General features: G+C 34.8%; 1 protein-coding gene across 7 annotated transcripts in view; it reads left to right on the top strand.

Moving 5' to 3' along the window:
* PHF21A (PHD finger protein 21A) overlaps positions 1–16,200 on the top strand; it is a 169,776-nt gene that overhangs the window by 34,668 nt on the left and 118,908 nt on the right. For all 7 annotated transcript variants that reach the window (XM_079787826.1, XM_079787824.1, XM_079787828.1 and 4 more), the window contains 3 exons: positions 1,722–1,865; positions 6,859–6,891; positions 9,575–9,640. In XM_079787826.1, the coding sequence (XP_079643952.1) occupies positions 1,812–1,865; positions 6,859–6,891; positions 9,575–9,640 (153 nt within the window). In that variant the 5' untranslated portion in view covers positions 1,722–1,811. The remainder of the gene's footprint in view (positions 1–1,721; positions 1,866–6,858; positions 6,892–9,574; positions 9,641–16,200) is intronic.

Here is a 16,200-nt window from a genome sequence, read left to right as displayed (position 1 = left end):
AAAAGCCCAGGTTTGTTCATCAAAGTATGTCTTCTTTTCCAAATTATATCCCCTAAATATATCATCTTTATAAAATGTTTGGTTGATAATATTATTGTACAATAATCCTTTTCTAGCCTCCACAAGTGAGTTTGAAGGAATTTTACACTTTTGAAATTTATTGTTATTTTAGGTTAGAGTATTTTGATACTACAAAGCAATGTATAAGCCCTAGGGGAGAGATTGTCAGTAGTGATGTTTTAAGCCTAGTGAGGTTTAGCAAATATAATAAAAAATAATATTGACAACTATATAGTCTGTAGTAAATGATTTTATTATAACTGTCAAATCAGGTTTTAAAGAAGTTTTAAGAAAATGTCCATAGGTAAATAATTTGTAGAAAGTGTAAAGGTTATGAATCTCATTCCCTTTGTTTAAGGCAGTGGTCGGCAAACTGCGGCTCGCGAGCCACATGCGGCTCTTTGGCCCCTTGAGTTTTTAGCAAAGGCCACCTTAGGAGTACCCTAATTAAGTTAATAACAATGTACCTACCTATATAGTTTAAGTTTAAAAAATTTGGCTCTCAAAAGAAATTTCAATCGTTGTACTGTTGATATTTGGCTCTGTTGACTAAGGAGTTTGCCGACCACTGGTTTAAGGGAACTGATTGTTCCCTTCCCCAGTTTCTAAGAATGCTGAAAAGTTGCCCTAACTACAAGTTTTATAGGTACAAAGATGAAAAATTTAAATTTATTCAGACAGAAGCAAACTTTGCTTTGGGAGAGTACCCAAAATCATGTCAAAAGCTACATGCAAGAAAAAAGAAAAAAATAATAAAAGAGAAATTAGCCACTGAGTTAATTTAAATTGCAGTGGTGAGGAGCGGAGCAGGATAGGAAGGTTCACATTTACACATCTAGACTTTTGACATTTCTCCACATGCAGTTATGCACATAGCCAAAGAGAGGCACTCAGCCTCGAAAAGAAGATAGTGTTAACTGTAAAGCTGGAAACGTCTGTTCCATTGCTAGACCATCTCATCTGTTATGCACAATAGATTTATTTTTAATACTGCTTTTATAACTTTGTGGAAAACATAGTTACATTGCCTTGTCTTTGTGTTAAGTATTAATTTGTTGAATGTGAACTTCAGTGAAGTTTTCCCGTTTTCAGTTTGAAAAGTTTTTTTAAATACAGTACAAGTTAATCCAAATGAAAAAAGTACTTTGGCCTTTTGTAACCTCGGAGAGATCCTGAACATTCCCGTTCCCTCTGTGTGATGTTTAAAAATGCATGACCCTGTTGTTATGTGTCTCTTTCTAAGGACAGAGTATGAAGTGAGTCTTGGATGGTTGTAGTCTCCCCCTCTAAATTCCCAACTCTTTTAGGGCAGAAGGGGTCTTGTTCAGCTCTGTATCCTCAGAATTTAGTGTGTAGTATGGTACTGAGCACATAGTAGGTGCATAGCTGTTTTCATGACCAGGTTAAACACTTATTTTCCCCCTTTCTTACTTCTTTGAAGTGTTCTGTAGTGTAGAGGAATTCCAAATAATAAAACCCAGAAAGTTATTATATCAATTAAATACAAAACTATTCGTTTCAAAAAGAATTCTGTTGGGGAAATTTCTTGTCCTGTGATAGAGAATCAAATATTTTTCAACTATTACAAATGTATTGTATTTAACATGAATATTTCCTTTATACCTAACATAATGATCCAAAACATTGATTGATCTCTGCAGCTGCAGTGAGAAGAGGAGTTTGTTATTTTAAACGGAGGCTGAAGAAACTATAGAATTAGCAGACATAAGAGAAAGTGGAGAAGGTGGAGGATGGAGTTGCAGACTCTACAGGAAGCTCTTAAAGTGGAAATTCAGGTTCACCAGGTATGTTGCATTATTGTCTTCTTCCACATCATGTTATTAAGTAATGGTTAAGATGAGTAAACAGGCCCATCTCTGATTTTTAGTACAAATTGTTAATCATCTTTCAGACAATTATTGCCCAACAGTCATGCCATTTGCTTTTTATCACTACTCAATAAACTCATTGATAACACTTTTAAGAACTTCAGTGAAATATTCCTGATTTCCTTTAATCAGAAATGAATCAAATATTTTTTATATACCAAAGGCATTAAAAAAGAATTTTTTTCTGGGTTGATTTTTTGTTGTTGTTGTTAATCTGAAGGACTTTGTTCATGTGACTTATGACTTGTATATTTTAAATGAGACATGTTTGGCTTGACTACTATGTATATCGAAGTTTTTACTCATTCACTTTTATACCTCTATTCTAGTCATTAGTAAAGAAAATGTGATTACTTTCACGGATGTTTAAATTTCAAATTTCACAATTCTTACATTTTACCTCAGGTACTTAGGCTAAACCTTTAAAATATGGAAAATTTAAAATATATCAATGATTATATTTATATGACAACAATTTTAATAAAATACATTGTATACTAAATATAATTTATATATTAAGTATATATAATATTTCATTTAATATAACTGTAACTAATACAAAAAGCTATCCTTAAATAACTAAATCATTAACATTTTTATATAAACAGAATATCACTGTTTTATATCTTTCTGTATTCTATACATTATCTGAATGTGGTCCTAGGTTCAAGACATACACATATGTAATGTTTGTTTAATAAAAAGTGATAAATGACAATGAATTAACTACTTTTGAATGTTTGGGGTGTTGGAATAGGAGAAAGGAAATTTTTTAAAAAGGTGTTTGTTCTTAGGTATGTTTTCCTTTGTTTTATCTGACTAGTCTAATGTAAGGTTAATTTCTGAGATTGTTAGAAGAACACCTTGGGTTTTTGATAACTACTGAATTTGCAAGTTACTCAGAATTAATGGAAGAGAATTTATAGGAAAGCTTCAAAGGCATATATAATCTATACATGTATATATATAGATACACACTCATATTTTTTACGTTAAGTCTCTGTATGTTCTGCTACTTTGGATCTTGTTAAAATAAACTCTTGCTCAGCAGTAGTGTTATAGTTTGCCATGAACAGGCAGGTTTTGTTTTTATGGTAACTTTAAGAAGTGTGCTTTGTTTTTATGGTAACTTTAAGAAATTTAGTATGTAATGAGTAAGTTATCTATTTAAATTTAGTATATAATAAAATAAGCACATTTTGTTTTATTTGGCCTTGCTTCTGTTACAAACGGAGGAGAATAAAAATTTGTTTACAAAAACAAGCTTGTCTTTTTCTAGGACAAAAGTATTTTTAAAAAATATATTGTTTTATTGATTTCAGAGAGGAAGGGAGAGAAACATCATTGATGAGAGAGAATCATTGATCGGCTGCCTCCTGCACCCCCCACACTGGGGATTGAGCCTGCAACTTGGGCATGTGCCCAGACTAGGAATCGAACCCTGACCTCCTGGTTCATAGGTCAACGCTGAACCACTGAGCCACGCTGGCCGGGCTGGACAAAACTTTTTTTAACATAGAGGTGTACTGATTCCCAATTTGGCTGTATGGCAAATGATGACAGTTAAGTTCATAATTTGTTCCAAGCCGACATCATTATAGAATAAATTCCTAGAAAACAATAATCAATCAAAGTTGCATGGATCAGAGATAATATAATGAGGTTGTATGTGATTTTTGAAGATAATCCTCCTCTCAAGAAATTTTGAGATGGCATAGTTGACATTCTGCTTTTAGTTTATCCTCACAAGATCTGAACAAATCCCAATAAGATTTTCATGAAAGACTTGTGACCTAAGTTGAACTAATTTACTAAAAATTAAGTAGAGTTTTAAAATATTTTGTTTCATGTTTTAACTCAAGCATACCAATTTTATGAAAATATTTATGAAAAATTTAATGCTTAATTTGTTTTAAAATCTAATTTACATTTTAAAATTACATTTGTTGACTCAAAAGGGATATAATATTCTTCATAAAGTTATCCCAAACACTATCTTAATATTCACATTAAATATCTATGTTCTTATATAGTTATTTTTAGCATAAAGTTAATAGCATTTATATTCATCCTTAATTATAATACATTTTGTTTTTGTAATAATAAACATATTTATTGATAGTATTTTAACATATACACTCTATAAGATATTTTTATTCCAGTTACATTTAGAATACTTTTCTCTTTTTTTAAAAAAATTTAAGTTTTATACATAAATCCAGGTGACATGCCTTGTTTGTAAATTGGATGATGTTGTTCTGATGAGATATGTGGTAACCTGCATAATCACCAATCATGACAAGTTCAGGGATGCCAGAAATGACACCAAAGTAGGCACTGGCTGTTAGGCTGGGGCATAAGTCACTCCTTGGTGCATTTCTAGTTCTGGGATGAAGCTAGAGCTGAGATTGAGCTTACTGGATAGAAAGTATGTTATGAAACTACCTGGTATTGTGTCACAGAAATACATTTTTGTTTTTTATGGATAGGGAGGTGGTTTAAAAAGTAGCAATGTGCACATAGTTGATGTTGGATAAATGTTTAAATAATAATGGCTTGTGATGGGCATCTCATCCTTTTTTGAGAAATTGCCTTTTTGATGATCCTTATGCAGAATTGATAAAAGTAATATTTAAACTTTCAGAGTATTTACTCTACATGGAACAGAATAGTATAAAGCAGAGGTTAGCAAATATTTTCTGTAAAGGGCCAGATAGTAAATGAAAGTGTTTTATACTTTGTAAGTCACTCACAGGTCTCTGTCACAGCTACTCTGCTCTGCTGCTATGCAGACAAAGCAGTCATAGACAATATATAAATGAATCGGTATGGCTGTGTCCCATGTAAAACTTTCTTTACGAAAACAGGTGGATGGCCAGTTTGCCAACCCTTAGTATAAAGTATATCCTCATGAAAAATTGTATTCTTGCAATAGAAAGTAACCTAAGTTTGACAACACAGTGTCAGCTTAAAGTCCCTAGGGATTTGGATGGTCTAGTTCAGTTGCCCAGCATGTTCAGTCCTGCCTCTGATGATGTAAATGCAGCTTGACTGCTTACAGATAGAAAAGTTATTTCCTCAGAGGTGGAGACTTAGTGTGGTTATCAGTCAGTTTTTAAATTCTAGTGTCGTGGAAGAAAATCCGTTTTAGCTTTAAAAAGGCAATTTTAATATAGTCAACTCTGTGGTAATCAAATCAAAAGGAAAACCAAATTGAAGAGTGTGGTTAGCCTTTAAAGCGGTGTTAGTAAAAATGCATATGTGTAAAAGCCTTGCTGTTCAATTTCACTGAGTTCTTGGAATGTGTTATTACTATTTTGTTATTAAGACCAGGATACACAAGAGTTACTACTCTCACATGTGAAGTAACATGTGCTTGTGTGGAGGTCACATGGTTGGCAACTTCAGCTTTCTAGAATGTAGCTCAGCACGTGAAGTAAGGCTTTTGACCAACTAGAATAAATGTTAGAAGTCATTTACTGAAGATTATACAATAAAAGCTGACAGGTTTTTAAAAATATTTTTTAAATTAATTTCAGAGAGAGAAAAGAACGGAGAGAGAGAGAAACATCAATACTGAGAGAGAATCATGGATTGGCTGCCTCCTGCATGCCCCCTATGGGGGAATCGAGCCCACAGACTGGGTATGTGCCCTGACCTGGAATGGAACCGTGACCTCCTGGTTCATGGGTCGATGCTCAGCCATTGAGCCACATTGGTGGGGCCACAAAGCTGACAGTTTTAAATGTAAGGGAGATAAGTATATAATACATATTAGATTTTATTTTATGACTAACAAAATTTAAAAGTGCCTTGTTACCCAAAAAGAGGGACAGATTTTTAGTTCTATGGATTCACTCGGGGAACAGCTTATTTCCAGGTAACTTGTAGGAATCAGCTTTCTGGTACGCCTTTATCCTTCAGGTTCTCTTCTCCCTGATTATGGCTATCTTTGGACAGTGGTGCTTTTAGAAGTTGGGTTAGATCAGACAGCATCCAGTTTTCTTTGTTTTTCATTTGTTTGGACTTCTGTTGTCCTTAGTAAAGGTCTTTTCTCATTCAATATTCTTGGTAGCGCACTCTTTCCCAGAGGAACCCAGGTAGGTAGAGTTTTGCATTATTGTTCCTTCACTTCTTTACTCTTCATATACTGAGCCTCATTGCCCCAACAAGAGGACATCCCCGCTGCCCCCATGGAGAAGACCGTGGCAAAGTCAGATCTGACACTAGGCTCCTCTGCACTTCGTTGTATACAGACTGGCCTGTTCTGTACGGGTGCAGCTTCTCTGTAGGCCTTAGTTAGGACTCTACCCAGTGACAACATTTTATTTTATTTTATTTTATTTTTTTATTTTTTTTTTACTTTATTGATTTTTTACAGAGAGGAAGGGAGAGTGATAGAGAGTTAGAAACATCGATGAGAGAGAAACATCGATCAGCTGCCTCCTGCACACCCCCTACTGGGGATGTGCCTGCAACCAAGGTACATGCCCTTGACCGGAATCGAACCTGGGACCTTTCAGTCCACTGGCCGACGCTCTATCCACTGAGCCAAACCAGTTTCGGCTAGTGACAACATTTTAGAGAGATGTTTGGCTTTTGGAGCATCCAGCGTGTTTAAATTGCCTTTTATACTCCATTCCCCACCCTCATCCCATCTTCAGACTTGTTAAAAAGCAGGAGCATTTCATTTCAAATATAAAGTGGTAGTTTTGGTTCCCACCCTATATTAAGAGGAGTGTCTTATTAACCTTTTATATAGATCACAGAAGCTTTTTGTTCTGATTGTGGTATTGCTCATTTTTGTGTGTGTGAATCTTAAAACTCTAGATTTGGGGGGGGGTCAAACCTGATTTGCCATAGTGAGTTAATATGGAAGATTGATGGCTCTTTTTCTCTTTATTACCAGAAACTGGTTGCTCAAATGAAACAGGATCCACAGGTAAAATACTACTTTAATTCATTTAATTTTTAAATTAAAATAATGTAAAGCAAAGTAATCATAAGAATACTAAAATATAGACCAGTACATAAGTTTTTAAAAACTATCTCATCTCTCACAGCAATTATATTAGCATATTGGTCTTCATGTTTTAAGGGTTTAGAAAAATCCAGCTATTAATTTATAATATAGCTATCATTTCATCTTTGTTACTGTTACTTGCTTTTGTGTTAATTGCTTTGAGTATTTGGGGGGGAAAGTTGAGAGTTGATACTCTTCATAGAGCTTAAATTTCGTTTCTATATTCCCACTCACTCAAAATCAGTTTGTGAGGCTTTCTATCGTCTCAGAATTATTGAATAAAGCCCAGAACCATTCTTATTTTCTCAGTTTATAGTAGAGATATAATACAGAACATTTAAATACTTAATCACACTATATTCAGGGTAAGAATTTTAAAATATGTTTTAAAAAACACATAATTTTTATTTTTGAAAGAGCCCTTAATCCAGCAAATGTTAAATTTTCTTTAAATTCTCATAGGAGTTTTTTTTTTAATTTTTTATTGATTTCAGAGAAGAAGGGAGAGAAAGAGAGAAACCTCAATGATGAGAGAGAATCATTGATTGGCTGCTTTCTGCACATCCCACAATGGGGATCAAGCCTGTAACCCAGGGCATGTGCCCTGACTGAGAATTGAACCTGTGACCTCCTGGTTCATAGGTTGATGCTCAATCATGAGCCACACCAGCTGGGCTCTCATAGGAGTTTTTGACATAGACATTTTATTCTCTATCCCTGAAGAGAAATCTTCCTAGAAAGTTATCTTGTCTTCCATGATTGTATTTATTGTTCAGGCTGTGTCTCTTTTGCAGCCTTAGACAGTAGGTCATAAGTGTGGAGAGTATTTATCAGACTCTCTTAGGATTTCTCCCTTGCATTTGTTGACTCATAATCTGGTCACAAAACAACTAAACCCATTGATGGGTACTCAGATGTATGTGTATATATCTTTAGATTGTTAACATACCATACATGCCTCATTGTAACTTTAAGTAAAATAAATTCTTGGATTGAGGAATGATACTGAGGCAGATTGATTTTTGGAAGTAGGAATAATAGTCATTTCAAATAATTTTGTACCCAGTGCTTTAACACAATCCATTGATAGCCCACACTTAATTTCTGTTTGACGTTTGAACTTTGAGAAGCTTTTCCATGTTTGTTTACTTTTAAAAGATACTATTTAAATTAGATTTAGGGAACCAGGATGTAGACCTTAGATTAATAGATTCTTTTATATTTAATACTAGAGGCCTGTTGCATGAAATTCATGCATGGGGGATGCGGGCTCTCAGCCCAGCCTGCACCCTCTCCAATCCGGGACCCCTCGGGGAATGTCCGACTGCCAGTTTAGGTCCGATCCCCACACAGCCTGTTCGGTCGTCCATTCCGTTGCGATGGTCACTTAGGCTTTTATATATGTAGATGATAGCCTTTATTATCAGCAACTGAAATATTATTAGAAATCATTAGCATTTCCCATAGAGCTGGTGGCCAGGTAACAGCAGTCTTAATGCAAAAAATCTGAGAGAGCAGTAAATTGTTGGGCAATCTTGTGGGTGATTTCATTATATGTCTATAATAATAAAAGCATAATATGCTAATTAGACTGGATGTCCTTCCGGACAACCTTCCGGACAAAGCCGGGCTGCAGCCGCAGCTTCGAAGGATCCAGGCAGGCACCGCAGCTGCGAGGGAGGGATCTAGGCAGCCGCCAGGGCTGCAGAGGCCCACTCTTGCACGAATTTCGTGCATCAGGCCTCTAGTATACATACACACACACACACTCACACATTCTTATTTCAAAAAGACCACGTGGCATAATCATGAGAGGGAGGATGTGTGCCCCAACCTGATAGAAGACCAGGCAGGGCTATTGGAAAAAATTGCATGTGAGATGATGAAGAAAAAGTAGTCTCTCATTGGGGTGGTGTTCAGTCTGCTAGGAGGCTATCCAATATTAAGCATTAATCTTGCTTTTTAAATCTTGGATTTTTTTTTGTCTCACTTGAGTAAAACACAAGCATATTCAGTGTATCTCATCTAAAATAGTATTCTTTTTTGAATCCTAGAATTTGAAAACAGAGAATTCACTGGTAGTCGCTGTGTTAATTTGAATGATATGGTGTCAAGGCAGTTATAGTACTGACAGCTTTTCAAATCTAGGCTAAAATAACAAATGCACTCTACTAAATAAGGGAGAGGGCAAGGTTTTTATCTTTATTGATAATGCCATTGAGTGGCATTATCAATAAAGATACTTACAACTTCCATTTTCCTGCTTTTGTCTGATTAGTGGAGCTTTGGGTTTTCTGTCAAAGAATAACAATATTTTTAGTAGCAAGGTGCACTGTTTTACATGATGCTAAAATATAAAACGTCTTATAATTTAAAACAATGGCAAAGGAGCTGCCCTGGTTCTAGTGTTAGGAGCCCGCATTTAGGATCTGTGCATTAGGTAGTGATAATGTGACTACAATTTAATGCATGATGAGTTTGATTGGCTAAAATGCTTAAGTTTGCTTCATCATTTGTAATGCAATATGCATAATGTCTTCTTGCTACTATTCTGTTAACAAATGAAATATCTTTCTCACAGATATTTTTTCTTTCCAATCAGAATGCTGATTTAAAGAAACAGCTTCATGAACTCCAAGCCAAAATCACAGCTTTGAGTGAGAAACAGGTAGGGGAAAAAGGAGGGGGGGGGGGACGTATTTTTAACATTGTGTTCTAAAGATATGTCTGCTTGAGGCTTCTAGGAGAATTGCTGTTTTTCCTCATGTGTGAAAATAAGTGTGGGCAGCCAGACTCAGTTTTAATTTTGTTTGAGCTCTGTTTATCTATTTTTATTTTTGGTTGAAATCAGTCTCTAGAGTATCCCATGGGTATATGTTACTGGCAAATATCTAAAAGCAATGTGGCAAGCTGCTGTTAACTGTGTTAATTAAACTCTATACTTTACCCATAGGGGAAAAGGGTAAAGAAAGTTAGTGGGAGTAGGTGATAGCTGCTGGATATGCTTGTTACTGTTCTGAAGACTTGAAATAACATTTAACTAACATGGAGAGAATGGTTGTAAACAGATCACTCTAAATACAGGTCTCCCATTCTGATTTTTGTTATACCTTTATGTTAATCTGTATTAGGTATTGACGTGAAAAAAAACTTTGATTGAACCTTGTTAGATTTATTCTATATAGAGCAAGAGAAGAGCATCTTGCTTTTCCCCAAAGACATCTGGAAAGCATGTTTTGGAATTTCTTGTATAATGACCTCCACTTCACCAATTCAGGCAGCTCCTGCCACCAGGTGGAGTGTGACAATTGATAGAGCTATAAGTAAATGTCTGTGGTAATCTGACAAATCATTGTTTTCTTGTTCCTCCTCCACCCTTCCTCTGATTAAAATGAGCAATTTTCTATTTTGGAGGAGGTGAACGTGTGAACCAAAATGATTAGTTGATTTGCAATTGATAGTTAATGCTAGTGATATCTCATTGAAGATTTTTGACTGAATAGTTCTCAGTAATTGGTTTTATGTTGTTTTTTAAACTTTTATTTAGTGAAATAAAGGCGTTGAGAGTAATTTATTCCTGGAGATTTTTTATTGTGTTTGTATTCTGTTACAGTGTGTGAGGAGAAAAATAAATCTTGAGAACTATGTGGAATAGATATGAGTTGTTGCTGTTTCAGAATAGAATATTTTTCCAGCCGAGTGAACAACTGCTTTTTCTCCCCCTTCCTGTTTTAAGCTACTGTGTTTCCCCATCTTGTCTTCTGCAGAAACTAGAGGTGTTTTGGATTAGGGAATTGCCACACTAAAATTGGGAGATGGTGGCATGGTGGGGAACAAGTTTTAAGGAAAACTATAAACAGAGTTTATTAGTATATATTTGACTCTGATAGTGAGTCAGTTCTCTGAAGTCAAAATGATGTGTGTTAGTGAAAGTGTTCTAGCTTTAGAATTATGTTAGCGCTGAGCCTCCTATAGTTTCAGGATTAGTTTGACAAGATGCCAATGAATGAGTCATTTGCCGAAAAATTCACGTGTTACAGCTGAGAATTGATTAGTAAATGTAATACAGAAAAAATGTAAATACACAATACTTCAAAGAATGTCCTATTCCAGAATTAACAGTGATTAAGGGATGGGGTCTATTGTCACAAAGCTAACCTAAGGCTACATTTGAGGAAAATGGGGCAATTAAAAATAAATACATTTATCTAAAGTTTTTGTTTGTGAGCATTGATATAAAGATTTGCTTTGTTTCTGTAACTTTTTATTCTTTAATTTTTTTCTATTAGGGGTCTAGCTTAATAGAAAATTGTAACCATTTATGTTCAGTAAGGCATTTCATCAAGTGATAAATTCTGTCATCTGAACTAAGTTTGGATTTTAGAAACTAGAATTTAAAAAAAAATGAGTCTAGTGTCAGTAAAGAGAACTAGAGTCAGAAACTGAAATGCAATCTTGCAGTTTTATTTGCTTAACTATTTAAACAGCCTTTTTGATAGAACAGAGAATGTATCACTTTTAGGTAGGAGAGTACTTGAGGAAACACAGCTGTAAAGTTCAAAAGCTGGTCCTTCCGCAGACTTATTTCCAACATGAAACATTGATATTTAGTTTAAAATAGTATTATTTTAGAACAAACTGTTAATGCTGAATGCTCAGCTTTTTGTGTGTCTTTTTTCCTCACAAGATCCACTTAGCCTCTGGGAAAAACTTAATGATTTTCCTTCAACTTTAATAACTAAAATCTGAATTACCTTACTTGCATGACTAATATTTTAATTTAACATTAATTTTTTGGTTGTGAGGAAAAAATGTAAATACAGAATACTTCAAAGAATGTCCTATTCCAGAATTAACAGTGATTAACCCTTTGTCATTTGTTTCCATTCTTTTTCTATATGCATTTTTCTATAATCATTTTTTCTATATCCACTTGAAAACTTAATTATACAATAGATGCATACATTCTCTTACTTTGCTTTATTAAAAAACAAAATATTGCAGAAAGCCATTAATTCTTACACTAAGCACTTATTTGTTTTTATTTGTTATTGCTCCTGCAATCTTTGATACTTATTCAATTTCTTTCTCAAGACATTATGAAATGGGATCCTTTATTTGGAAAAATATGGTCTTTAGGGAGCATCCTTCATGGCTAAAACTCAGTGAATTTTATTGAATTTTTAGTTAGAAAGTTCCAGGGCTTCCCAACTGGAACTTGAGGTCTCTGAATAGAAACTTTCCGTGGCAGATTTTGAAGTCAGCTTCTTGATCCATGGGGTCAGGTTGACAGTTTTTAACTTAGGAAATCCCTAGATTTGATTGGCTACAGAAGTATATGTTATATAGTCACTATCATGGTTTCAAAAGTGTTTTTGTGACATAGGAAAGTGCTCATGGTAAAATAAGTGAAAAGCACATGCAACTTCATATGCATTGCAGTCCCATTTTTGTGTGTGTTGTAGGTATATGTGTATAAGTGTGTAAATGTGTATAAAAACAGTGTCAGTATAAAGTGTTGTTGGAAGGTGTTGAATTTACAGGTAGTTGATTTATATATATATATATATACACACACACACACACACACACACACATACATACATACATATATATATTTGCTAAATTCTTCACAATAAATGTTTCCTTTATAACTAGAAATAGTCAAGAAATAACAATACAAAATTTAACACTAAACTCTTGTCTGTATCAGGAATAGTTAGCATTTAAACGTCTAATGACATTCTCTTCATGATATATCAACCTCTCTAATCAGAAAATCCAGCTATTTTAAACAGTATTAATACTGAAGTATGGAAGCAATTATTAATTTCTTTAACATGGTTTATCTTCATTCTGCATTCCTCCCTCCTCACTTTTGACATGCATATGTGGTCTTTTGCTTGTCAGAGTACAGATTCTGATACTGGGGGCACAGCACTTGGTTGCTTTAGTAGTTTGCTTTCATTTTAATGCATTGTAGAAGCAGTCTTAACATCCCAAAGTATGTTGCTTGACCCGTGGTGATTCAGGCTTAAGCCATAGTAGTTGCATTTTTAATTCCCCACTTTCCTTCTCCTGGTGCTCTCTGGCCAGGCATCAGGTAGCAGTTTAGTTACTTCGTCAGAGGACCTATATCTGAAACCCCATCCTCATGTTAAAATTATTTCTATTATAATCTCTCCTTGAACCTTACACTTTTACTTTATAGCTGTCCCATTTAGGATTAGGTTCAGCTGTGAATGACTAAAAACTCAAACTGAAAATGGCTTAAACAAGGTAGAATTTTATTTCTCTCTCATGTAAAAGTTCTATAGGTGGACTATGCTGGTGGTAGTGGTTCCACAGTGTCAGGGAACCCAGGCTCCTCCTATCCTGTTGCCCTGCCATTCTCAGCATGAAGCCTCCACATCATAGTCCAAAATAGCCGCTCCATCTGGTAAGAAGGGGGGGAAACAACAAAGAGTAAGCCCTGTATTTTTAAGGATGTTTACTGGAAGTTGCACGGGCCATTTCCAGATTAGATCCCATTCGTCAGAATTTAGTTAACTAGGAGCAAGGAAAGTCAGAAGTGTAGTCTATCCTAAGTGGTTACTGGCAAATAAAACTCAGAGACTGTGGTACTGAGTAAGAAGGGGGAATATACTGGGGATCCTTAGTAACTTCTGCCACAGTAGCTTATTACAGTTTGGAATTACATGTATGTGATCATTTTTTAAAGTATCTGTCTTCCTCATTAGACTGTGATTTCCAGGAAATCAGAGGACATGTTTGTCTTACTTTATTTTGAGTATAATATTTAGTATAATACTTAGCATAAGATAACATTTAGTAAAGAAAAGCATTTATTTCTTAAATGAATTATTTTATCCAACTGACCTTTTTCTCTATTTGTATATAATTTTTTAAAACAGTACATCTTGTTTTATAAGCTTTTTAAATTTAAAGTATGAATATCTTACATTTTCTTAATGTTCTTTAAAAACATGATATTTAATAGCTTCAAATATTTAATGGTCTGGCTCGATCATAATTTAATTATTCCTTTATTAGTTGATGGTAGGATGTTTCCAGTTTTTCACTAATATAAATATTGCTGTGATAAACACCTTTGTATTGTGAACCTGTTTCTTTGTGATTGCCTTGGGGTAAATCCTTAGGTATGAGATTACTGGGTGTAGTGGTCAGCTACTGCCATGACAGTTCTGTATAACAAATCAGTGTTTTATTGAGGGGCTTATAACGCTAAGTTTATTTTCACGTTGGGTCTGTAGATCACCTGGACTTCTGATCTAGGCTAGACTTGGCCAGCCACATCTACTTCAGTTTGTGGGTTGGCTGGTCCTGCCTCCAGACTGCACACTGGGTGAGATCCACTCCAGAGTTTTCGTTCTGAAACCTAGCATGAAGGGGCAGCAGCTCCTGGGCCATCCTCATTTCATGGCGTATAACCTGAATGCAACAAACAGGCCAAACTACTGAAACATGTTTTAAGCCTCTGTTGGCATCAAGTCTTTGAACATTTCGTTAGGCCAAGACAAAGGGTGTGGATGTATAATTTTATAACAGAGAGATTATGAAGAATTGAGAGTAATAATCCATTGACCATGCTTGGTCAAAGGGCATAACAAAAACTTTTACTATATTGGGGGGAAAAAACTTTTACTAATTATTTTCAGAAAAGGCTGTTTCAGATTAACAGCATATGTGAGATTACCTAGTTTTTTCCCAGGAGGTACCCTGGGGAGCGGAGGGGAGCACTTTGCTTATTGGAAGATGGATTAATATGGACCGGATGCTTTCTGCGGGCATATTTTTCATGCCGTTTGACCATGCTACAAATATTCCATAATATTCCACAGAATTACCTTTTGGTTTTGGGTTTTGTTTTTCTTTCACTATCTCTCCTATTTTTCTTATTCCTTTTTGGGAAGTAGACCTTTTCATAGTCTTTGGTCTTTGCTATTGTTTTGCTTTTCTGACTCTATGTTAAAAATTACAGTCTCTTATTTTTTTGCCTAATGTGTAACGTAATACAAGATGAAATACTTTCTTGGTTTTAATAAATAGTTGTCATTTATGGAACCATTCTCATTTTAAATATGAACATATTTTAGTAAAATGGATTCTGAAGCTTTTGGGAGAGAAGTTTCTGTTCCTGTCATAACTAATTATGTTTCTGATGCATAGGACAACATAATTTAAGCTAAGTAGGTGACTTGAACAATGGATTTCGTGTGAGGGGACACTGGGAATTTGATTCTCTTCCTGACCCTGTAACAGACTTGTTGATAGATTTTGAGTTATTAAATAATTTATATGTCTATTTCCTTATTTATAGAATGTTTTGATAATGCCTTTTAGGAGTTAATGGACATGTATCTGTTGAGTTCACTAAATATTTTTTGGGGTAAGTTCTATTTGAATGGAAATTGTTGGTTTTAGTTATGATAGCTAACTTCATTTCATATGTAACACCTTCACCTTACATGTGAAATACTACTCTTTTAAGAAGCTTATCCCTGGCCAGGGTGGCTAAGTTGGTCAAGTGCTGTTCTATGCACTGAAAGGTCACTGGTTCGATTCCCAGGCAGAGCACAAACCCAGGTTGTGTGTATGGAAGACAACCAATCGATGTTTCTCTCTCACATTGATGTTTCTCTCCCTCTGTTTCTCAAATCAATAAAAATATTTTTTGGGGAAAAAGAAGCTTAGAACATTTCACATTTAATTGAGTCATGAGGACATCATTGTAATATATAAACTAGGACATGGACTGTTTGTGACTTAGCTATGATTATATAATTAATCAGTGTCCTATTCAGGACTAGAATCCAGATCACTGTACTGTTCATTCATTTTTATTTAGTAAATTCTTAAATTACTCTGTGGACCTTTATCTATCAAATATTTTTGAAATAGGACATTAGGCACAATAATTACATTGCCTTTAGGCTTCATTGCTTTGGAGTCAAGTAAGTAAATTAGTTTTTGTAGTCCAATAATGGTGATCTGATACATGATTATTTCTAGCCTCTGATACCAGTAACCATAGAATGTTACCCTCTCTCATTCACAACCAAACTAGCGTGATGGGCACATCACATTAGAATTTAGAATTGTTATTTTCTTAGAGATCCTTGAATTATGATGGGACTCTGACCTCATCTTTATTCAGAGTTGAGAAGTTCCCTAGGATTTAGTCTAGTTCATCCCTCCTCTGAAATA

This window comes from Cnephaeus nilssonii, assembly GCF_951640355.1.
Source record: "Cnephaeus nilssonii genome assembly, chromosome: 13".
Lineage (NCBI taxonomy): Eukaryota > Metazoa > Chordata > Mammalia > Chiroptera > Vespertilionidae > Cnephaeus > Cnephaeus nilssonii.
The sequence above is the reverse complement of the archived record's forward strand: the minus strand, read 5'-3'. Positions and strand labels throughout refer to the sequence as shown.